This window comes from Stenella coeruleoalba (genome assembly GCF_951394435.1).
Source record: "Stenella coeruleoalba genome assembly, chromosome: 3".
NCBI classification, from domain to species: Eukaryota; Metazoa; Chordata; class Mammalia; order Artiodactyla; family Delphinidae; genus Stenella; species Stenella coeruleoalba.
The window spans coordinates 150,901,139-150,926,867 of NC_137148.1; the positions used below are offsets into that span (position 1 = coordinate 150,901,139).

Below are 25,729 nucleotides of genomic sequence, written 5' to 3' on the forward strand. Positions count from 1 at the left end.
ACTTCCCGTGGCCGGCCCGGCTCACCCAGCTGTCTATGGCCGGCTATCCACTCGCAGGCCAGCCCACAAGTGTCCAGTGACTCTGCATCTACGCTTTGCCACAGAGTCTCTGAGACCCCGTTCTACCATCCCGCAGACGCTGCACTCCTTATGGGGATCCTTATCTCCATCTTCAGGCGAGGCCATCGGAAGAAGGCAGAGATGGGTGCTCGCACCTCCACGACGTCCCGCAGCTCAGTGTCCGCAGTGGACACAGTCACTGTCAGTGTGGCGCAGGGGCAGCCAGTGCCGGCCACGACACCCAGCTGTGTCCCGAACTACAACTACAGCACAGAGAAGACGGTGTTGAGGGCCCTGGAGGAGAGCGGGCAAGGGATGGCCGAGCAGGAGGAAGTCCCCACAGTCACAGGGAGGAACGAAGACCAGAGAAGCGGCCCCGATGACACCGGGGGCGCACGATCTGCATTTAGGCCCCTGGGGGGCTCTTTCTTCGTGCCCAGGCCTGGACCTCTGCAGAGAGACCTCCACACCAAATGGGCAGAAGACAGATCCACCAGGAAACTGTAGACCACTTGTATGAGCTCCTGCCCCCAAAGAAACGCCATCACGAGCTCATATAGCTCCACCCGAGGTTTCCCGCCAGTGAAGAGAAGGAGGGGTCCCACCATACCGCAAGGGCTGCCCCAGAAGTCTGCAAAGAAAGGGAGCAAGGAGGGCCCTCCATCGCCCTCTGCAGCTCCGGTGGTTTCCCAGAGGAAAAACCAGCCTGACAAAGATGCAGAGACAAGAGTGCAGAAAGGGCCCTGGAGGAACGGCTCCCGCACATCTGACAGTCCCAGGCCCCGAAAACGCAGGATTCCTCTGCTGCCGCCCCGGCAAGGGGAGTCTCTGAGGCTGCCCCCAGGCCCTGAGCTGGGTTTCCCTGTTGCCGCTGAAGACCTAGACTCCGAGAAGGAAGCAGCGTTCCGGCGCATCAACAGTGCGCTGCGGGGTGAGACCTAGGCCACTGGTGGCCTGGGCGCCATGCAGCCTTCCTGTCCCTTTCTGCTGCCTGCTGCAGGGGCTGCTTCTCCGCAGAAAATGTTTCATAGTTATTTCTATTTTAATATGATCATGGTACATTAAAATGTATTAGTGCTTGCCTGTGAACACTAAGGTCACTTGACTTGTAATTTTCTATATTGTTCTATATTTTTGTGACTAAAGGCATTACTTGGGGTAATTAAAAGAATATCTTGAAGCGATTTTGGCTTTTGATCTGCCACTAATTCCTATTTAACCTTAATTCAGGGGTCGGATTCTTTGACCCAAGGAAACAGAATAGTATAAAAAGAAAGAATGTGAGTGTCAGATGATGGCAGTGATTAAGTATAGCAAGAGACGCCTTTGCAAAAGTTACTGTTGGTCCCAGAAGACTCTCACTTAGCTGTGTGACCCTGGGCAAGTCACTTCACCTAAATCTCTGAATTATAGGGCTGTACTGATGATTTAAAAGTGACTGAGCACGGTGGACACTCGGAAATCCTGGGTTCTCAATAAAGCCACTGCCCTGCTCTTTGGTCCTTTGGAATTACTAGATTAGTAAAATTTATACTTGACAGTAATTTTCGCTTAAAGTTTATTTTGTCTATTTCATCTCAGCCTTTTGGCTAAGATCAAGTGTAGTATCTGTTCTTGTCAATTTAAATAGCAAGAGAAAAGAAAGGAAAATAACGGGCATGCCCCCACACTTTTCAGACAATAGGAGCCTCTTAACCTGTTCCTTTGTCCAGAGACACAGGCCATTTCTCAGTGAAGACCTCTGCCATCACTGAGGTTGCAGGGGAGATGTGGTAACTGGGAAGAAAAAGACCAATGGGGATGACCCCCTCACTCCTCAACATCCAAGCCCCCCACTTTCTCACTTGTCTGGCTAGAAATAAAAGGTTGATCCCATGGTTTTAACTTTCAGCTGTTGCTGGACTTTGGGTGCCTTGCGTAAACTGGGAGACAGAGATAGGAAAAAACCCCACCATAATCACCCTGTTATGGGCTGTTATTCAACTTTGGACTTCCAGGCCCCATCTGCCTGTTAGCATTCACTTCTTAGAGTTTCAAGTGCATGCTGTTTGTCCTCTATCTTGCCCCATGCGGCTCTCAAGCCCTCGTAATATGACCACATTTCTCGTGCCACATGTAAAAATTCTAACACTTTGCAGATACTGAATTAAAAATCTATTATTTACATTGACTTCACCATTTTCATTTTCCTGGTGTGTTCAGTAGAAAATTCAAAATTACATAAGTGCCTGGCATTATGTATTTTTTGGTGAGCAGTGATCCAGAGGATGGAAATGTATGCCTCCTTCGACTCCTTAAACTTAACCCCACTCTGGGGCAATGTCCCAGCCAGGCAGAAACTGCAGTGTGTCTTGGAGAAGGTCTTTTGCATTGAGATAGTAGGATGCTCTTTTAGCTTCAAGAACTTGGATGTTGTTGAGTTTAACCTGGTATAAGTTCAAATTAGAGTGTTTTAATTTTAGGATGTTAAAGGTAATCCCCATGGTAAACACAAAGAAAATAGCTATAGAATAGTCCCAAAAGGAAGTGAGAAAGTAATTTAAATATTTTATTGTAAGAAATCAGCTAAACACACACAACGAAAGATAGGAATGCAGGAAATGAGGGGCAAAAAAGCTTTGGGCAGATGGAAAAGAAACAGCACAATAGCAGAAATAAGTCTTTTTTTTGTCAGCAGTTACTTTAAATATAAATGGATTAAACACTCCAATCAAAATACAGAGATTGGCGGAATAGGTAAAAACATATGATCCAACTATATGCTGTCTACAAGAGACTTAATTGAGATCAAAAGACTCAAGCAGGTTGAAAGTTAAAGGATAGAAAAAGGAATTCCAACCTCAGTGAGAAAACTCAAATAGTAACCAAAAGAGAGCAGGAGTGTCTATACCAATATCAGACAAAATAGACTTTGAATTTAAAATGGATGAAAGCGTTAAATATAAGAGTTAAACTATACAAAGTTCTGAAGAAAAAAAGAGGTAAATCTTCATAGTCTTGGATTTGGCAATGAACTCTTAAATATGATAGCAAAAGCACAGGCAACAAAAGGAAAAAGAAATTGGACTTTATCAAAATTAAAATCCTTTGTGTTTCAAAGAACACCATCAAGAAAGACATAATACAACCTTCAGAATGAAGGAAAATGTTTGCAAGTCATATATCAGATAAAGCCTAGTATTCAGAATATGTAAAGAACACTGGCAACTCAATAAAATGTCAAATAACCAAATTTTAAGAATGAGAAAAAGAATCTGCATAGATACTGCTCCAAAGAAGAGACACAAATTGCCAATAAGCACATGAAAACATGTCCAAAATTATTAGTCAAAATCATGCAAACTGAAACCACAGTGAGATACCACTTCATACCCAGTATTGTGCCATATAATTTTTTTAAAAACAAGGGTTGGCAATGATGTGGGCAAACTGGCACTTTCAAGCATCGCTGGTGCAAATATGAAAAAGAAAATAGTTTGGCCATTCCTCAAAAAGTTCAACACAGAGATACAGTATGGCCCAGGAACTTCACTCCCAGGTATATGTCCAGGAGAAATAAAAAACATATGTTCACACAAAAACTTGTACATGAGTGTTACATTGTCGTATCATTATTCATAATAGTCAAAAAGTGGAAACAACCCAACTATTCACCAACTGAGGAATGGAAAAATAAAATGTGTTATATCCATACAATGAATATTATTCAGCCATTAAAAGGGTGAAGGACAGATACATGCTACAACCTGGATGCACCTTGAATACATTTTGCTTACTGCAAAAGTCAGACACAGAAGTCCGCACATTGTGTGGTTCTTTTCATATGAAATGTCCAGCATAGGAAAATCAATAGGGACAGAAAGACCCAGGGCTGGGGTGAAAGGGGAGGACAGAATGAGAATGACTGATACTAGGTATGAGGTTTCTCTTGGGGATGATGAAAATGTACTGGAATTAGAGATGTTGATTGCAAAACCTGAGTACACTAAAAGCAGCCGAATCACACAGTTAATAAAAAATGTGGGGCTTCCCTGGTGACGCAGTGGTTGAGAGTCCGCCTGCCGGTGCAGGGGACGCGGGTTCATACCCTGGTCCGGGAAGATCCCACATGTCGCGTAAGCGGCTGGGCCCATGGGCCATGGCCACTGAGCCTGCGCGTCCGGAGCCTGTGCTCCGCAACGGGAGAGGCCACAGCAGTGAGAGGCCTGTGTACCGCCAAAAATATATATATATATGAATTGATGGAATATGGATTATATCTCAATCAAAAGATAATATGACAACATTTTTATAGTCATTACTCTTGATCAGTTTCAGGATGGAATTCCCACAGTGACTTCAATGGAGTGGCTTGTATGGGATGATATTTGAGGCTCAACCCTTTGGGACTAGATGTTCATTTTGAGCTGTTGAATGACGGTGAGGGCAAGCCAGTATATTTTCTTCACGGAGGATCAATCCCCATATGTATCCTTGGTTTGAATCCTTGTCTTTTTCTCTTCATATTCCTGAAACAAGTTCCTAGGAAATACATTCACAATAGTGAGAGGTGTTGACACCTTCCTGGCAAAAGCCTTAACTTATTCACAGGTGAAACTTCAGATCTCCTTATTACTAGCTGCCCGGGGAGTCCCCTGAAGCAAAGTAGGGCTTATGAAGATGGACCTTGCATTTTAGCGTGCACTTAAAATACCCAACAGGCTGATCACACGGGGAAAATAACTTTATTTACATGAGACAAGTACAAAGTCAGCACAACACAAAGAGGGAGAGTATGGGTGCTGGTGCCTGATGGCCTGAAATCAAATCCTATTTGAACGCCACGTGTACCTGGGAAGGTTAGTAACTTAGCTCTTCTGTTTCTCAGTTCCCTGGCCAGGGATATGGAAATATTAGTAGGACCTGCTTATTCGTATTATGTTCTGAGGCTAAAAATTAGTAAATACAAAGCCTGAAGAAAAATGATGGGTACTTCATAAGTGCTACCTACATAAATGTTCAAGTATTAAATGCCTGGAAGAATAAGTAGGTCGTCTCCAGAAAGGGCACCTAGGAGGCTACAAACAGGAGGATAGAGCCTACTTTTTCACATTGATGACATGAGTAAGAAGTTTTAGAGCTCATGGAAAGAATATTATTTCTTGTGATGCACTGTGGGGTGGGCAGAGTAGGGGCTGTGACCCATATTTTATGGTTCAGGGCACTGAAATTTAGACAGATTGAGTAACTTGCCCAGAGTCACAACACTGATGAGTGATGGGTCTGAGGCAGGGGAGGGATAGAGATTCCTGAACACATGGACATGAGATCATGCCCTGGATACACAAACCAAGAGCTCTCCTCGCTCCCTTTCACACATCCTCCTGCCCCAAGGATGCTGCAGGGAGACAGCTGGTACTCGGAGGAGGTGCCTGGCCCAAGAGAATGGCTCAAATCTGGACCTACCTCCTGGCTCTACGTTTCAATCCCTGACCCCAAATACAATGTCTTTCCCCCAAATGCAGACCCCCTGATGGACCGGGGTATCCAAATATGTGTGCATCTCCCCTCCCTTCCCCCTCAGCACTTGATTCTAGCAGCTGATTTGCAGTGAGACTTCCTGGTGGTCAGGTGACCACCCTGAATGACCAGTAGTCTACTTGACTCCCTAACTGACTCAAAACCCAGGACAGTCCAAACCAACTGCCCACATGACAGTTGCACAGAGAATTAGCATCATCTTCAACTGATCAAACCTGGATGATGAGCAGTTAATATTCATTAGCTGGGAACAGGGTCTACTGGGCTGGTGTTTTGGTGGCTTAACAGATGAAGTTTACAGGACCCCAGGGTCTCACTGACTAGAAACTGACCAATCATCTGAGCAGCTTGGACTAAGGCCTGCCTAAGAGCGGGCAGTGGCTGCACCGGCTCTGAGTGGGCACCTTCCCTGCCCAATCCTCCCTCAGCCAGATCCAGGCTCTGCTGTACAAACTACAGCCATTGCTCCTGAATCTACTTGCTGGTATTATTTCCACAGTACCTTCAATGGAGTGGTTAGTGGGGGTGCTATTTGTGTCCCTACCTTGTTGTTTGGCCAGATGCTGATTCTGATGTACCTGAACCACTGCTGCAGATGGCCAGCAGATTATCTTGATCGCAGATGATATTCTTGTGCATCCTGTGTTTGACTCCTTTATAATCTTCCTTTTCTTCTTGGTACCCGAGTCATGATCCTGGAAAACACGACAGAAACTGAGAGAACTATTGATATGTTGCTGGGAGAAGACCATGCAGAGGTGTCAATTCATTCCCAGGTCACACGTCTGTTCTCTTTGTTCACCAGCTTCCTAGGGGAGTCTAGGGGAGTCAAGTGAATCGAAGCTGGGCTGAGAAGAGGGTGTTGCAATGTGGTGTGCCCTTAAAATAGCCAGCAGCCTGACTGCACGGGGACATGACTTTATTTAGTGAGATAATACAGAAAGGGAGCACAGCACAGTGACCGACAGAGTGGGGGCTGGTGCCTGATGGTCTGGATTCAAATCATACCAGAAGCCACATGAACCTGGAAAGTTATGCAGACCCTCTGTCCTCAGTTCCTTGTTCTGTGATAATGGAAACGTTAATAGGGCCCACTTATTAGTATTACATGATGAAGCTTAATACAGCAAATCAGGTAGACCCTGATGAAAAATGATGGTTACTTCATAAGTTCTACCTAAGTGTGCAAATATTAAATGTCTGGAAGAATAAGCAAGAAATGTGGTAGTGCTGCCTCCAGAGAGGGGACCTGGATGCCACAGGGCAGGGGAGTGGGGAAGGTTATGGGTGTGATGCTTTAGAGCTTGTGAAGAATATCTGTCATCATCTCCTGTGATCCCCACATCAGCCCCGTGGGGAACTCATGGCAGGTGCTGTGAACAATATTTTATGGTACATGGCACGAAAATGTTGAGATTTTAAGTGACTTTCCCGGAGTCGCAAAGCTGATGACAGATGGATGTGGGACAGGAATGTAGTTGGTTCCCTGGGACAGAAATCCCTGAACCCCTGAATCCTCTAGATGGTGCTCTGGACCCCTGAGCCCAGGGCTCCCCTCCCTCCATGACCCCAATCCTCCTGCCTGCCCCATGGTTGCTCCAAGGACAGGAGGGGTCTGAGCCAACAGGAGGGCCCATGCCTGACCCGCTGCCTCCCTTACATGTTGATCCCTGACCCCACAGCTCTTAAATATCCCTGAAAGAAGGTCCCTTGAAGGATCAGGGGGTCCCATCTACGTCCCTCCTCCCTCAGCGTCTTCACACACTGGGTGAGCCTCCTGGTGGTCTGACCAGTGGTCGGCTTGTCTCCACGTGGCTCAGAGCCCTGGTCTCTCCAAGCCAGTTGCCCACATGGCACGTCTCTAACAAATTAGCTTGGTCTTCAACAACCAGCCCTGGATGCACAGGTAGTGCTGATTAATGAGGACAGTGGCCTGCTGGGCTGTGCTTGGTGGTTTAGTGGGTGAAGCTGGCGTGCCCCACTGTCGCCTGACTATTGATGTGAGCAACTGTCGGAGTAGCCTGGGCTACGGCCTGGCTGGGGAGGGGCCGTGGCTGCACTGGCTCTGAGGGCGCACCTTCCCTGCTCATCCTTCCTCATCAAAATCCAGCCCCTACAAACTCCTCATCCATCCCTAGACCCTGCAGTGGCACAGGAGAGAGGCCCATGCCCTTCTAGAGGGACCCCTCCATAGCCACAGCCTAGAGACCCCATCCCAGGACTGTCTCTGAGGATGACCCAGGCCCTCCTAATCTCTGTCACCAAATGTTCATTCCACTAACCCGATGGCATTGTCCCTTCTCTCCACGTTCCCAGGCAGCACCCAAACACCCAGTGATCCTGTCCACATCAACCACTGGAAATACCGCCACGAAACCCTAGTTTCCTTCCTTTCTGAAAACCTCTAGATTTAGACTGCTAATATTTGCTTTTGGATTTTGACATCGACATTCAGAAGTGTTTAGCCTGTAATTTCTCCTGTCCTGTAATATCTGCTGCGGGTACGACATCAGTATTCTCCTGGTCCGATGAAAGCAGTGTGGGTGTGTTCCCTCTGTATCTGTTCTCTGGAAGAGTGTGTAGGAGACGGGCATCGTTTCTGTCTTAAATGTTTGGTAGAAATCAGAGGAAGCCACCTGGCCCTGAAGTTTGTTTTGTGGGGAAATTTTTTTGGCATCTCTTTCTAATTGAAGTTTCCTTGGTGTATTGTACAGGGCACAGATCTTAAGCGTAGAGCTTTATGGTTTCTTGTAAATATAAACACATCTGCTACCAACACACAGTTCAATATACAGGATGTCCCCAGCACCCTGGCTGCCTCCTGTAGAAGGGGAAAAGAATAAGTGCTGACTTATTCGGTTATAAGAATGAAATCAGTTACTCCACGTATATTCCAAGTGCAGTGATTTATACACAAATAACTCAAAATGAGTGTGGCAGCACAATCAGAAAGTAGTGGAGGGTGCTGGAGGGCTGGGAGAATCCAGTCCCTTTGGGATTTCCGCTGTGGAGGTCGGGCCAGAGTAAGGAAGCTGAGAGGAGCTTCTCAGAAGCATCTGGGCTTTCACAGAGGGAAAAACTACTGCTCCCCAGAGTGGAGCGCCCACTGTAATTCACTGAGCCCTCCCTTTGCGGAGGGTGCTTTTCTGTACTTGTGTGTTATCTTACATAGAAATGTTTAAAAAAAAAAAACCGAGGAGGAGATCAATTTTGCTTGATGTAACAGCCTTTCACTGTTAAAAGTAAGACATGTATCTAAAATTTATGCTAAATCTGTACAGCTCCGACAGGAAGTAACCGGCACACACTAGCTGACTCAGGAGCAGAGGGGGAGCAGAGAGGCGGCCCTCCTTCCTTGGACTCGTGTCTCATTTAAGCTGCCAGACACTGCACAAGCTCCATCCCCTCTGAGTCTCAGGCTGAGGCCTCCAGGTCACAGTCCTCACAGGTGTCAGACCAGAACCTGCCACACAAAGGCAGGGACTGGAGTCAGTGGGGAGGTGGGCTCCCTGGGGTCGGTGTGTGGGACCCAGGGGGGCTACTCAGACCCTGCAAGTGACTTTGGGCCCTGACATCCCCAGGGCTCACATCCCCAGGGCACTGGGGCCTCTTTGCTGCTCTTTGCCAAGTGTGTTCTGGTAGCAGAGAGACCTGTCCTACAGGGGCGATTTAACCTGGGCATTTGGCCGGGCGGTGTTCAAGTGACTGGTCCCCTGAACAGTGAAAGTGATGCAGAGGAAAGGGGAGGCTCTGGGGCTCCAGGGTGAAAAGTGTGGGTCCCTCCCACCTGGGCGCTGTGAGTGGGAGGTCTGATGACACAGGTGGGAGTAGTGACCCTGTCCCTCCAGCCCACACGCAACACGGCCCATCATGAGATCAGCACAGTGGAAGTGGGCAGAGAACCGCAATGTTCCCTTTTCCCCTAAGAATCATTTTTCTTTCTTTAACACCCCAGCCAAACTTGCCTGTGCTTTTTAATTTAAAAATATCCTGATGCTGTGGTCATAGAATCATAAATTCTATAGCTTTGCTGTATCCCAACATGAAAAGTTTGTAGAAGACACTGCTTTTCAGCGTGTAATAAAACCAGATGTATTTGTTATCTAATTTTAAGGTCATAATTAACTTGGAATCCTGGCCCTTTAACTCATCCTAAATTAGCATTGCTTTGAATTGCCTTCATTTTGTGTGTGTGTGTTGTATTCAATTTTAACACATCTATGGAAAATCTATAGAACCTCAGGTTGAGAAATGGTGCCATGAGGTGACCCAGGCCCTTCAGTGGGGCTCCACAGAGGCTGAGGGGTCCCCAGGGGGTGGGCAAATCCCAGCCAGGTGTGGATCCTGCAGTGTCCCCTACCGGATGCCAGGGCTACCGCGTGCCCACAGGGATGCAGCAGCGCTGGGCCAGGTGAGCTGTCTGCTTGCGTGAGAAGAAGCCCCGGTGCCTCTGTCCTCCTCACCCTTTCCCCAGGACGCCTGAACTGGGGGGTACCAGGGCCACTCCAGATATCTCACCACACTTGGTGATTAACTGGGGATGTTGCCTGCTGACCTCGGCGGGTTGGGAGGGCAAGGCTGGGTCCTGCAGAGGGAGATTTGAACCTCACCAGGGACACTCTTTACAAAGAACACAATGTGAACAACACCTCCAGGAGTGATGTATGTGGTGACCCCACAGATGCCTTCGGCCCCCCATCTAAACATAAGAGCCTGGCATATTCAGGGCTTCTATGGAACGGGGACCGTTTCCTGGCGAGATGCACTCAGGTCATCCTCCAGTTGCCTGCGCAGATTACCACCATTCTCTTCTCTCCACCTTTTTGTTCACATGCAGTGGTGAGCACCTCTGTGCTCTCCTCTGGCTTTTGGGTTTTCCTGAAGCACCAAAAAAAAAAAAAAAAAAAAAAAGTCAGGGATGGCAAGGGAAGCACATACACTTATTTGCCTTCTGCTCTTCCTCCTACCCTCTCCAGGCTCACATTTCCTCTTCTTGTTCTTCCTCATCCTTTTACTTCATCCCTTCTCTTGAATCCAGGATGAGAGAATTTTTTTTTAATTGGATGAGTCAGTCTTCTTTTACTTAATTTATTTTTAACGACCTTATTGGAATATATTTGCTTTACAATGGTGTGTTAGTTTCTGCTATATAACAAAGTGAATCAGCTATACATATACATACATCCCCATAACCCCTCCCTATTTTGTCTCCCTCCCACCCTCCCTATCCCACCCATCCAGGTGGTCACAAAGCACCAAGCTGATCTCCCTGTGCTAAGCGGCTGCTTCCCACTAGCTATCTATTTTATGTTTGGTAGTGTATATATGTCCATGCCACTCTCTCACTTTGTCACAGCTTAACCCTCCTCCTCCCCATATCCTCAAACCCATACCGTTTTTATGCTAAGTTATATTCTACATGTAGCCAGAAAAATGTTAAAAAGATTTTTAAAGAACTGCGCATCTATTTTTGAAGCTGATTTGCCTGTTCAAGGCTTGCTAGCACTTTATCCATCTCAGTGCTATTTCACTTAGTAAACAAATGCAGTTGCCATAATTGCTGCATATGTGTCTGTGTTCCCTTCTAGGCTATATGTTTTTGAAGTTAGAAACTATATTTATATCACAGCCCCTATGTATAGCACAATATCCATTGCTAATTCAGATTGTGCTTTAAGATATAAGAGAAAATTTAACCCGTTTATTATAGTCATAAACATCTAGCAAACCAACCAGAAAATAAAAACTAATTTTCAATGGGTTGGCCAAGAACAAAAAAGAGAGGAATACCTAGTGCAAAATCATATCTCTAATAACTACTGTTGGATTTAGAGCACACACATGCTAAACTTATTTTAAAATATCTTCTCATCAAAGATTTGAGGTTGGACCTGAAAAAATTATATCAGATGTGAAAATAATTATGTGGTCTGACCAGCGTGGATCACACAAAGTAAGTGTATACTATGTATAAAGTAGATAAACTACGAGGTCCTGCTGTATAGCACAGGCAACTATATTTAATACCTTGTAATAACCTATAAAGGAAACGGATCTGAAAAAGAAATATATATATCTGAATCTCTTGGCGGTACACCTGAAACACAACATTGTCAATCAACTATACTTCAAGTAAAACAAAACAAAACAAAACAAAGTAAGTGTAAAGGGAAGTATAGTTTTATAAATTCACCTCTGATATCCAATGGACCAACTGAAAGACAACAGAAAGTACAACTTTCAAGGAGACAGGACATGGCCAGCAAACAAGGCCATTACCCTCGGTAACGGTCATACCTGCCAAAAGATATACAGACTAGCCTGCATTCATGAATACATAGGAATTCTTCATTTATCTGGCATTGTTAGGCAATGAGGTATTGTATGTTAGGAGAAGTTTTTTTAACTGACAAATTGAAGAGGAGTTATTTTAACCTTCACTCGGGAATTTTTTTCTAAAATTAAGAAATGTATCCACAAGTGCATCTAATGTTTCCGTGATAACTCGGGGTCATCAGTTCAATCAACGTTTGCATGAATAATGCAAATGGAAACAAGACAGGCATGCTTACTGAAACTGAAAATGACATGGCACTGGCTGGAATAACTGATGAGAGAGCAAGAAAAAAGCAAAAATGAAAACAAACCGTGATCAAGAAACAATCAGTCAAGTTCTGACTTTCTGTACTTAGTTTCAAAACGAGATACCACAAATCCTAGCGAGAGACTCCAGCATCATTAGCTGTCTTTCTCCTTTGTTTCCACCTTCCTTTCCTTTTCCTTCTATCCTAGACTGTTACAGGCAGTGCTTATAGCTGCTTGCAAGACAAATTCTAATACTTGCTTTCTCTCACACAAACTTCACAATATGTCCATGTGATAAATAGTATGGAATTAAAGACAGTTCATCACAGGGACATCTCCTATGAAAATAAAATTAGAAACTAGCTTCTAAACATGCAGAGAGAAGGGCGTGGTGTCAGGCACTAATTCCCTTGGGAATTCCTGTCCATTTCTAATAGACGTTCTTCTTTACCAAGATCCCTTTTTATTGGTGTCCTGTTCCAGACTGCTCCACTCCACCCATCCTCATCCTGTAAAATACATTCACACTCTTTTGTGACCCTAGTTATTTTCCCATTAAATAATCAATCATAGAACTGTCGGAATTAAATACAGAGTGAAATTAAAATACTGGAGTCACTTGGAGGGTTTAAGCAGCTCCACCAGAAAATACTGGGCATGGATTTAAAAGAGGCTGCGTGGGACTTGCTCTTGTCCAAGTTCTTTCTCAAGAAGTATCTGAAATAAGCCTAAATTCAGAGTTAATCAGTCTGGCCTGCTTTCTCAGGTGGACTGGAATTCATTGCTCTTTCCCCTCAACTCCCTGATGTCAGTGGCACTTTCCGGAGGGGAGGTGGACTTCTCTGCCTACTGCAGAAGCTCAGTTCCCCCAGGAACCACTCCCCATCTGAATCCCACACTGGAGGCCAGATGCCAGCCTTCCCAGAACATTCGTGATCTCCTTTCGGTTTTTGACCTGCTCAGATTGAGTCCCTGTAGACTCTTTCTCAGCTTGAAACCTGATATTCAACCCCTTCCCTGACCTTGATGGTTACCTGCCTACTTTAGGCCTCAGGTGCTTTAGCTATAAATCGATATATTTGCCCTTAATTCTAAAGTCTTCTTTCTAAAGCTCTACAATGTGTGGCTCCTTGAAAATGTTTCTCTTTGCTGGTTTTAATTTTGTAGAGAATTAAAACCACAGCTACTCTAAAAGACAGTAAGTTGCATTCGATAAGGAAAGTGTGCTTCTGTAGTTAGATTAACAGGGATGGAAGACGACTTAGTATGTTTTAAGATACTCATGATCCGTTCTCGTGAGAGTCGGGGGAAGAAGGGGAAGAGAGTTAATAAAATACCAAACGATTGTGACAAATTAAGTTCACCAAGATGTAGCTGATTAGTTACTACTTGAATAAGCCACACATATCCAATCCAAGTTGTCCTTTATTTTTCTAAGTAGGATCCCAGTGAACTGAGTCCCATGTTCAGTAACTCCACCTTCAGTGGCTTAGTCTTTAAAAACTGTTATGTTGCTGGAAGAAGAAATATTGCCCATCAGTCCTAATTGATGTTTAGCTATCACGCACATTTGAAATAAATTTATTACTTTGCCTGATCTCAGTGTAATACATTCCAAAGCGGCAAAGAGCACATGAAAAGTTATGGAGTCTCCATCTTCTACACTGAAGTGTGCAATAAATTACATATTATTTGGCCGTGAAATTCACAAGCCATAGAAACCACGCCATTAGCAATGTATACAGTGGTAAACAGCAGGTAATGAGAATGATATAAAACAAAACAGACTGTGTATGTTGGCACTGCTGCCAATAAAACAATCATTAAATGCATTCATATGCATCTACGCTAGGTAAGCTCTTTAGGGCAATTGCTATGAGTTCTACATACCTGTCAGGATATTATATATAGCCCACTTTCTATGGCCTTTATTCAAAGACGCTGAGAAAGGGTTACTCTGGGTAAATTCAGACCTTTTCTCAATATAGAATTTGGTCAACATGCATTCTGAACAGCAAAATTTCACAGTGCTTTCAATTTTCCTACACTAATTGCCACCTCAGCAAATGCAGGATTAAGTATAATGGATTATAAGAAGTTAGAAAGGAAAGAAGGAAGAAAAGAAGGAAGGTAGAAAAAAGGTGGGTATGGAGTACTTCAACATTTATGTAGAGTGGACCTAAAACTAAATTGAGGTTTCCCTGAACTATTAGCATACGCTATAGAAACTTAAATGAAAAAATAAAAAAAACCAGCAAGGGAAACTCAAAGATTCTTTGTTTTTTCACTTTACTGCATATACACGTCCATCTTAAACAATCTATATGCTTATATCCAATAAGAGAGCATTGTTTTGCAAGGCTATTTGGGTTCTATCAGCATGTAGAGGTCAGACAACTCAACTTTAGCAGAGTTAGCCTTCAGGTGAATAATTGCTTCTTTCAGGTTGTGAGCATTTGATTTTTCCAGAAATGTTTCCCAAAAAATGAAAACTAAAAGAGTCCTACGACAGCGTCCTTTAGAAGTTTTATAGTATCAAGGCTTTTGGAGGAAGAGTATCCTTGTTGATTACCAACACAATGATTCCAAGCAGGTCAATTTATGCTGAGAATATTATATAACAGAACCCACTTCACCTCCATTATACTGACAATGATCTTCCTTACTTCAACCTTGTGGTTTTTAGTAAAGTTGAAAATACGGAGCCAAGAACAGACAGTGACAATGCCAGAGACTCAGATGTACCTATAGGTGCCTTCAGACAACATCAGCCACCCAGGCTAAAGTCCTGGTTTAAAACATCCCAACATGAATGAATCTCAAAAACCATATGCTGAGCAAGTGAAGCCAGATCAGAAGGGCACCGACTGTATTATTCAACTTACATGAAATTCTAAACTGGGCAAAAGTCATCTCTAAAGATAAAAAACAGATCCGTGGTTGCCTTGGGGTGGGAGATGGGGATACTTTTGCAAAAGCCTAGGAGGAAACTTTCTAGGGTTTTAGGATTGTTATCTATCTTTATGGGGGTGGTAGTTAAACAAATGTATACATTAATTAAAAGTCACTGAACCCTTGACTAAAAATGTCTGCATTTTATTGTATGTAAATGATACCTTAATAAGGTTGATTACAAAATGAACCAAAACCAAAACAAAACTGAAGAAAAACCTCTCAAGACCTCAAAGAAAATATACTGTTTTCTTCCAGGGTACCAGATTGGAAATGAGGCATTGGTCTGTTCTACCCTCAGATTATCTCTAGGATTATCTAGTCTATTTTAAAGCACTAGAGTCCCCTATCAGGAAAACTCACCCCATGTTTAATTACTTTGATTTCTTCTCTGCCTCTTCTCCCAACACAGTGAAGTCATTCACGGAAGAAAAGCCAGCTTTTGCCAAATTTTCTTCATCATATATTCTTTCCAAATCTATTATTTATGTAATAAAATTTTGCTACACTTTGTAAAAATCTAGCTTTTTGAGGCTTACAAATCTTAACAGTTAACCTATTGCCTCCACTGGAATTTGGAAAAAAATTATTTTGAAAAGGAATAGCTGAGACTTGACATTTTTGCTTTTTGTGATTTTCTCTTCACCTAAGAGAGAAGTGAGTAGGAATGAGAAACACATACATAAAGAAAAATAAATTTATCTTGCTGCCTTTGCATGGTTATAATTTATAGGAGGCCCTTTTCAACAATAATCTATTATCAGAATCAACAAAATATAATCTCCATGAAGGCCAGGCCAGGATATTTGTCTCTTTTTCAGCAGATTGCAATACAAACCACATTCATGGATATGCTCCTTGATGATCTTTGTAATACTGTAACAGTTGACCATTTCCTCATGCCTCTTCCCCTTAACTTCAACCTGGTTTTTCACCAATGACCTCACATTTCCTTCTCTATCACTTGGTTGTGGGCCTCTTTTCCAACTCCAACTCGCATTTCACTCTGGCACCAAAGGAAGACTCACACCTTCCTGCTTTTTAATGATACCTCAAGGTCATTACCATATTGTGATCACCCTGAAGAATAGCCAGACAATTGTTATTTCAGAGCCATCTGACAGTTTGTAGCTCTAAAAATTAACTAAGGACCGCATTTGTCAAAAATATCCTAGTTTAAGATTTTGGTAATACAGCAACAGTAATTCCGAAGTCATTTATGACAATCAGTGTGGGAAGCACCCTCCTTCAGGAAGATCCTTTGCCATACAATACTCTTTCCCTGTCTGGTAATAAGGAAGCACGGCCGTGGAAAGTAACCTTTTGTGGAAAGAAATACTTGGCTTTGAGAAGGCTTGAAGTTCATACATTTTTCTTGAATTAGATTCCCCATTAATTACTTTATCCACAAAGAGGTAATTATCAGAGTTATGTAAGCAATTAAGGAGATGCTACTCCACATTCTTTCAGCTTGTTGACCTTTCTCACTTTATTTCATGTGGCTATCTGAAACATCAGTGATTTACATGCCTTTTTTTTTTGACAGATTTCTGTGTGTGTGTGTGTCCCCATGATGAAAACATCATTAAAGTAAAATATCAGGAATACATTCTTAAGAAGCAGTCGACTTAAAGTCCTAGAAAAAATGAAAGCACTAATATTCATGGACAACTCTACACTCTGAAAGTTACTCCAAATTTTGTTGACCTCTCTTTTGTCTAGGAGTTTTTCAAATTTTCTACCATGATCATTTGTTAGTTTTATAATTACATAATAAAGGCATTACATCATATAATCTTTTGTTATCCATTGCAGTTTTAAAACTATTCCTTTCCTTGTCCTCAGCAGATATGTCATAGATTATTAGTACATAAGCAAAGACTTTCAACGTAACAGTACTTTATAGTGAGAAGAACTATACTGAGCTATCTCTATCCTAAGACAATGCACTAGGAAAGCACTAGGAATTCTTAAACACTAGGAATACAGAGACAATCAAGGGGCAAGTTCCTTGCCTTCGAGTATACAGGATCATTATAGCAAATGCTTAAATAGCATTTAGTAAGTAACTCACCACAGCAGTCTTATTATCCTCCATTTTAATAGGTGAGCAGAGGAAGCCACAGGGAATTCATAGGGTAAAGCCAGAATTTGAACCTAGGTAGACTAGTACACTCTCCACGGCTTTAACTACTACGTTAAAAAATATATATATATATAAGTTATATATATATATAAAACTCCAAGTATTCCAAAGTTACAAAACACTTATCTACCAAAACTCAAAAAGGAGCACACAAACTTGCATAGAAAATAAACATGTGGGTTTCCCTTGTGGCGCAGTGGTTGAGAGTCTGCCTGCCGATGCAGGGGACACGGGTTCGTGCCCCAGTCCGGGAAGATCCCACATGCCGCGGAGTGGCTAGGCCCGTGAGCCATGGCCGCTGAGCCTGCGCGTCCGGAGCCTGTGCTCCTCAACGGGAGAGGCCGCAACAGTGAGAGGCCCGCGTACCGCAAAGAAGAAAATAAACATGTAAAAGTTCATAAATAAACCACAATATAACCTGCTCCACATAATATACTGACTGCAGTGTCCTGGGCCTCTCCCATCCTTAGGTAGCTGGAAATTACAACAAAATAATACTTTTCACCTTTGGAAGCCACACCATCTCTCATACCAAGCAACCAATTACTTCCTTAGAGAGAACAGGAAATTAACCTGAATATCATAAAAAAAATATATATAGCATTAGTGATGTAGAATGTTTGTTTAAAGACAATAACTTCAATAGCAGAGGGAACTTTACCATTGCAGGCTTCAGATAACCTCTATATTTCTCAGATTTCATGCTAAATCATAAAATGCCATATTGTGTCTGAAGCTATTTTTTCAATAGTCCATTTTCTTAAATGGACGAGCAAAGCCGTAAATACTGAGGAACATTTTGGCTCCCAAATCCTAAAGCCATTCTGATTATGCCTGGGTGATCATGGGGACGTCATCGGAACTACCAGAGGACTGGCTGAAATACCAGTGTTCTGGCCAGCTTACAAATTAAAAATTATACAGAATCCAATTTTATTTTTTTGTTAAGTAATTCCTATGAGGCTTTTGAGATGTCACTGTAAAGTCCTTTCATGTGTAATCTTTATCCATTAGATAGGGAACAATGCCAATCCCCATCATAAATACTGTCACAACCTGACACTGAAAATCCATTGCAGGGCATAGGACCTGCAAATAGGAGGTGAATCACACACATCCACTCATTCAGACAATCCACAAATATTCATTTTTAAGTCTACTATATGCCAATAATGTACCGGCCTCTCAGATGCTAAACCATGCTAAATGCTGAAACAGACATACTCAGTTCGGGCCCTCCTGGAACTTATTACCTACAGAAGTGCCTTCGTTGTAAATGGTCAGGTCTCAGCCAATGCTATTATCATCAGCAGGTGACCAAATGATACAGCTTGCTTCCCTTCCGAGGTACAAAACAGTTCTTACACCTGAATGGGATGCAAAGAATAATCTGACTTCTGTTCACCAGGGCATGAATTGAACTGTCCTTGCAGAAGAGATAACAGATGGTGTGAACCCCACATCCTAGAAACGGGCCAGGCACACGACAAGTGTTCAGCTTTTCAAAAACAAATGAACAATCACTTCCTCTCCTAGATCTTTACACCCTTCCTCTGTTGGCTACTTTCTCTCAGCTTATAAACATCCTCAAATATACTCACTTAAAAAAACTCTCAGACCTATGATCCTTTGGATATTCTTGTGGTTAACCTAAGTCTCTACCATGCCTTCAAACACCTGTCCTCCCAAAAGCCCACATCTGTACCTTGGGCCCAGACCTGTCTACCAGGCCCCTCTAAAGCACTGAAGATGAAGGAAGATCCTCTCACCACCCCCAATCCCTTTCTACTGTGCTCTGTATCTCTCAAAAAGATGCAGCTGTAAACTGTCACCCACGCTTGCTGCCCTCCCTTTTCTAACTGGTCACCAGGCCTCACCCATTCTCTCTCAGATCTGCAAAACCCGGTCCCACCTTTTATAACTTAAGTGGGACCCTTAGATTACAATTCACCCTGCACCCAATCAACTGCCTTCCACATGGAGGTCCAAGTGAGTCTCTAAACCAGAATTCCATTTCACTGTTCTTTGGTGTTTCCTGCAGCCTTCAGGATAAACATCCAAACATCTGACAGGACAAACAAGGCGCCTTTTTGTTGGGCCCCACTAAGTTTTCAGTATTAACTCTCATTTCTTTCCCAAACCCTGAGTTCCAGCCCTGTACATTAGTTTTGCCATATTTTCTTACATTTCTCAAACTTCAACACACACTGCTTTCTCCTGCCACCCCAGGAGCTTCTACATATCCTTAGAGAGGACAGCCCTTCCTCCAAGAATCCTACCCTGAACTTTCCCTTCCAAGTTTCTGTGCTCTGCAAAGGGGAAAGATGGCGGGGAGGGATACATTAGGAGTTTGGCATTAACATATACACACGACTATATATAAAATCATCAACAAGGACCTACTGCATAGCACAGGGACCTCTACTCCATATCCTGTAACAAACTGTACGGGAAAAGAATCTGAAAAGGAATGGATATATGTATAACTGAATCACTTTACTGTACACCTGAAAGTAACACAATATTGTAAATCAACTATCCTCCAATATAGAATAAAAATTAAATCAAAGAAAAAAGAGATTCTGTGCTCTGTAGCAGCAGAACTCACTTCTTCCAGAGCACTGACTCCTGTGCTTGTGTTTACTTTTTGCCCAGCAGAAGGGAAGATTACCTAGGGCAGAAGCATCGTCTCCAGCAGCCCTTGGTTCTGACATCTCATTCAAGTGCCAGGATACTTTACACACATAACCTGCTTAATTAATTCTAAGAACCCACAGAAAGAGTGGTTTTTAATGTCATTTTACAAGTGTGGGGATTGTAGTGCAAAAGAAACCTGTCCAGGCCACAGAGAGCATAAGCCCTGGAATTCAAACCCTAAGCTGCCTTGACACCGGTGCTCTTTTCACTATATATGATACACCTATTGAAAAAAATTTTTTTTTCCTGAGCCCTGTTTGAATGGAAAGGAAATGAAGCTGGGATATATCCATTTCCTAATCGCTTTGGTGTGTACCAGGCAAAGTCATTCAACAGACCAGGTAACATCTGTGCAACAATTAACGATGCTCCAAACTGTGCTAAGTGTTCTACTTTGTAGAGTCTAGAAGCATTAACACAGTGCATCCTTGTAACCGCCACAGAGGCTGGGTCCTGTGAAGCCCATGCTACAGATGAGAACACTGAGACCTTGAAGCCTTAAGGCACTCGGCCGGGGTCACCGAGCTGGCAGGAGTCCTAGGCCGCACGCCCCGTCCAGTGCACGTACACCCGGTCACTGGGCACCGGTTCCAGTGCCCACCCTCCACCGTTAACCATTTAAAACCCCGCTTCTCACCGCCCACACGAGGGCCCCTGGAAGCGGGAAGTACAAACCTGTCTCGACAAGCCGTGGCTGGAAGAAGCTCTGGATACAGATCAGGGGCAGAGGGTGCTCAGGAGCGGCGCCCAGTCTACCCGCGGAGGCAGAAGGCGTTAAGTCCAGCAGGCCCTCCCTCAGGGAAGCCCGCACGGAGGGCAGAGGCACCGAGTCCTGCAGCGCGCACAGGTCCTCAGAGCGCGAGAAGGAGTCGGCCGTGCTGTCCGGGCGCAGCTTCACCGAGTGTTCACGGCCTGAGCGCGGCCTCGGGGACGCTGGCTGCAGACAGGATGCCCACACCCGCCTGGGGGCCCCGGCTCGCCTCCCGGCCCCTCGGGCGCCCACCGCCCAGCGGCTGCGGCCCGAAGATATAGGGCCACGGGCCCAAGCTAGGCCGGGCCCTCCATGCCTCGCTCCGGAGCCCACGCGCGGCCTGGTGTTGGCGCGGGCATCAACGCCCTCCCGAGCCGCGCGGTTGCGGTTTAAGCCTCCCGGCGGGCCCGTGGGGGCGGGGCTCGAGGACTTCTGCGAGCTCGCCGTGCGTCCGCACGCAGACCCGCCTCTCCTGACGACGCGGCCTGAGGAGCGGTGTCGGCAGCTTCGAGACTAGGGGAGCGTGAAAGGTAGGAGGTGTGGAGAATTTGGGGTTTCCAAAAAGCGTTTGCTGACTGATCCAAACAAAAGTGAGACATGGTTGTATCAGCACATTTTAAAAGTAGTTAAACTCCCGCTAAGTGTCTGTGCTCGCCCCGCCCAGAAGAGAGCGTGAACTCCGTGAGGGACACAGGAAAGGCTGAGTGAACGTCTGCCTGTGGTCCCTTACCTGGTGCACGGGTGTGTGAATTTCTGCGGAGAGCTCTTAATTTCTGTCGTTTCTGCTGGCTTGACACGGTGGTTGGCAAACGGTGACGTGTTCCGTGCATTCAGGACATGATCGTGGTTCCTAATAATCACTTTTTTTGTACTGACACCTCCACAGAGAATTTACTACTGAATATCCACTTTGCAGAAGAGAAAGTGAGGCGTAGGAAGTGAAGTGACTGAGTAAGAGGAAGGACTCAGACAATTGGTGTTAGTAAATTAACCCTGCAAGGAGGCCGTTAGCCTGCGGTGGCTCTAGCGATGCGGTCGCCCACTTAAACCAACCCAAATCTAAGCCTGTCAGCGCCTCAGGGTGACGAACACCGCTGAGGACACCCAGTCACAAACCACCAACTAGGCGTTAAAGCCATAGCAAATCACTCGTTTCCTTGCTTTGCTTCTGCCCTTTTAAAATAAACATCTCTGCAGCTCCTGTGGCTGGAGTGCTCCTCACCTCTTCCGCTTTGTGGTGCGTGAATTGAATCTATTTTTGCGCACATAAAGTGTTAAAATTTTAAATATGCCTCAGTTTGTCTTCTAGGATTGGCCGTAGAAGTTGGATTTGTGTCCAGTTTCTAGAGCAATGGTCGTCCTCTGGTCAGGCCTTAGGCGTTACGTGTACAATGTTCCTCTTCTACCACCACCTTCTGGATGCCTCCACCCACTACCAGCTCCCACTCATCAGTTCCCCTAGATGTGGTCAGCAATGGCTTTTACATGCAGCGTGCTCACATTATAACACCGCAGACACTCCTCCGTCCTCCAGCCAGTGTGTGAAGTGAAACATTACCATTCCTGTTGAAGAGTCTCTGGTGTGACCACTTTCCCAAGCACAGCAATTCCCCAGCTGACCCTGGGTAACCACTCTTCTGAACTTGGTCTCCATCAGTGGCATGGATGTCTTTCTATGTAGGCTACATGTTTAAGTATTCTTAAACTGCATATCGTATTTTATTTTGTTTTCTCTTGTTACTTGCTTTATTTAGCGTTATCTTTGCAAGGTTCATCCATGCTGACACGTAAAGATCTGTCTAGTTCATGTACTTTCCTCGCTACGTAGGATTCCCATGTAGGGAAATCCAATAATTTATATGTGCATTTTCCTGTTGATGGACATTTAAATTGTTTCGAATTTTAAGTAAGATTTCTTTTTTAAAAAAATTTTATATCTTTTTTAAAGGTTACTTTACATTTACAGTTATTACCAAATATTGGCTATATTCCCTGTGTTCTACAATACATCCTTGAGCCTGTCGTACACCCAGTAGTTTACATCTCTCACTTCCCCACCCCTGTATTGCCCCCTCCTCCCCCTCCGCACTGGCAACCATTAGTTTGTTCTCTATATCGGTGACTCTCCTTCTTTTTTGTTATATTCGTTCAATTGTTGTATGTTTTAGATTCCATTTATAGGTGATATCCTACAGTGTTTCAGAGTTCAAAAGACTCTCACGACAGAAGCCAAAAGGTAAGAGCCATTTTACATTGACAAAAAGCATTTTAACTATGTAGAAGCAGAAAATGAAAAGAATAAACTTTGCATTACATTTAATAAAAGCTTAGGGAGATCTCTGTGGTATATTAGTGAACTTATTTGTGGAAATTTAGCCATGTACATTGTGTTGGAGAGGCACCAAGAGTTCAAGAACTCTCACAATTTGAGTACACAATTGCCTTACTTGTAGGCATGGTGGCAGCCATTTACATAACAATGATTTGGAGGATGTTGTGTTAGTCAGTTCTTGCTGTGATAATGCTTTGGAACAAATCGACCCAAAACTCAGTTCCATAAACAAGAATTTATTTTTCTTGGACCTATTGGCTAGCTGCAGTGGCCCTCTTTTAGACCTCTAGATGGCTGGTTTTGCTCCGTGTTTTGGGTCAGTTTGAGGTCTGTAACACACATCTTCCTCTGGAGCCCAACTGTGAGGCTGCAGCTCCCAGGCCCTGTCTTCTCACAAAGTTCACTGAAACATAAGAGGTGAGCCCAACTGCACAAGCCCATTTAAGGCCTCTGCTGCTCATTGAAGGCCATCATGTCTGCTCACACTTCATTGGCCAAAACATGTCACAGATCTAAGCTGTATTTAGAATATGTGTATTTGTTTAAAGTTGGGTGCCCTCACAGAAGAATATTGCATTTTGGACAGTGTTACCTTAGCATTTTCATTGGCATTTGCAAACGTGATAAACGCCGTGTGCACTTTTTCACCTTTGAGAACTTTCTGAAATTGTGGGACCATTTCTATTGGAAAAGAGGAAGGTACACTTTAGAACTCAACTCTAGTTACGGCATTGTTGGGAGAAGAATTACTGAGATAAGGTCAATACAAGTGAAAGATTTGGGATCACATATTCATCATTAACATTAGCATTCTACAGAACATTCCTGGAGAATTGTGATGCTTGCTTTATGTGATTTCTATCATAAATCATTAGAATTTGACCAAGACACTTCAGTGAAACATACATCATACAGCACATCGCATTTTAGTTTTTCCTACCACTCCACAACTTATCATCAATACTTCACCATAACTCAGAAACAGAAACAGAAACTGAGTGAGTTCATTGTTAGCAGACGGGCTTCACAAGCAATACTAGTGGAAGTTCTTCAAATGATAGCAGACAGTAACTCAAGCCATACAAACAAAACAAAGAATGCTGACTAGAGCAGTTGTGGAGAGAATTATAAAAGATACTGTAATTTCAAATTTCTTCTCCTTTCTTCTCTTAACTAATTTAAAAAGTAAGTGTCTAAACAATATGACTATATTTGGATTGTTCTCTATATAACATAAAAAAATCATATATTTGATGATATGGCACAACGAAGGCAGTGAGAACAAAGCTGTGTTAGAATAAAAATGACAGTAGATCATAAGCTGAATCCGCAGGAAGAAAGGAAGAGAACCAGAAATGGTAAATAGATTAACCGGACAAACTCAAAAATATTTATTTGCTCAACTTTCTTCTCTAAGCTCTTTGAAAAAATAAGCTTGTGAGAAGTAATTATTATAATAATATGTTGTTAAGTATGTAACATATATAAATGTAATAAAAACAAAAAAGAGGGGAAGGCATACAGCTCTATAAAAGTACAGTTTCTGTTTCTATCTGGAATGAACCTAGTAAAAATCTGAAGAGATTCTGAGATGTATTACATAAGCCCTAGTGCAGCCATTACTCAAACAATGTGGTTAAAAATCATTAAAGGAATTACATGTTACGGTAGAAAATATCTACCTACTATAAAAGGAAACTGGAGGAACAATAACAAAAAAGCAAAAACATGAGGCATGTAGAAAACCAAAGGTAAAATGATAGACATAAATAAATCCTACCATATCAATAATAAAAACTAAATGTAAATGAATTAAACAGTATAATCAAAAGGCATATATTGTCGAACTGGGTATTAAAAAATGTTTTCTATAGGAGACACTCCTTGGATTCAAAAGTCTAATGTGTACAAAGTAAAAGGATGAAAAAATATACATCATGCAAATAGCAACCGTAAGCATTGCTGAAGTGGCTATACTAATACCAGAAAAAATAGACTTTAAAACAAACAAAAAAGTTACTAGATATGAAAAGGGACATTTTATGATAAAGAAAGGGAAGATACAAAAATCTTTACCCTATTTGCCCTGAATAAGGTAAAACCAAAATACACGAAGAAGAAAATACCAAAATCCATGAAGAATTGAAGGAAAAAATAGATAATTGCACAACATTGGGTAGAGGCTTCAGTACTCCACAGTCAATAATGGATAGAACAGTTAGGCAGAAGATCAACAACGATATAGAAGACTTGGACAAGACTATGAATTAACAAGACCTAATAAATGTTTACAGAACACTCAACCAAAGAGTAAAATACTCATCCTGCTCAACCACATGTGAAACGTTTCCAGCATAGATGACATGCTAGGCTGTAAGAGAAGAGATTGAAACCCACATACATTGCTGGTGGGAATGTAAAATGGTGCGGCCATTTTACAAAACAGCTTGAGAGTTCCTGCAAGTGTTAAACATAGAGTTACCCTATGACCCAGCAGTTCCAGTACTAAATATATACCTAAGAGAAATAAAAACTTATGTCTGCACAAAAGCTTGTACGTGAATGTTCATAGAAGCATATTTCTAAAAACAAAAGGTGGAAATAATTCAAATGACAACTGGATAAATGAATAAACAAAATGTGGAATATCCATACAATAGAATAGCATTCAGCTATAGAAAGGAAC

The 25,729-nt window shown here is 43.2% G+C and overlaps 2 protein-coding genes across 2 annotated transcripts in view; both read right to left on the reverse strand.

The window, feature by feature from the left end:
• Positions 1-25,729, reverse strand: part of LOC307183208 (uncharacterized protein) — a 466,052-nt gene that overhangs the window by 17,557 nt on the left and 422,766 nt on the right. The window lies entirely within an intron of this gene.
• The window catches only part of LOC307184907 (uncharacterized protein), a gene marked incomplete at its 5' end in the record, with an annotated part of 42,690 nt that continues 17,033 nt past the window's right edge, over positions 73-25,729 (reverse strand). The window contains 4 exons of the mRNA XM_079918663.1: positions 73-4,581; positions 6,125-6,275; positions 10,191-10,458; positions 20,636-21,224. Coding sequence (XP_079774789.1) covers positions 10,376-10,458; positions 20,636-21,224 — 672 coding nt within the window. The 3' untranslated portion in view covers positions 73-4,581; positions 6,125-6,275; positions 10,191-10,375. The remainder of the gene's footprint in view (positions 4,582-6,124; positions 6,276-10,190; positions 10,459-20,635; positions 21,225-25,729) is intronic.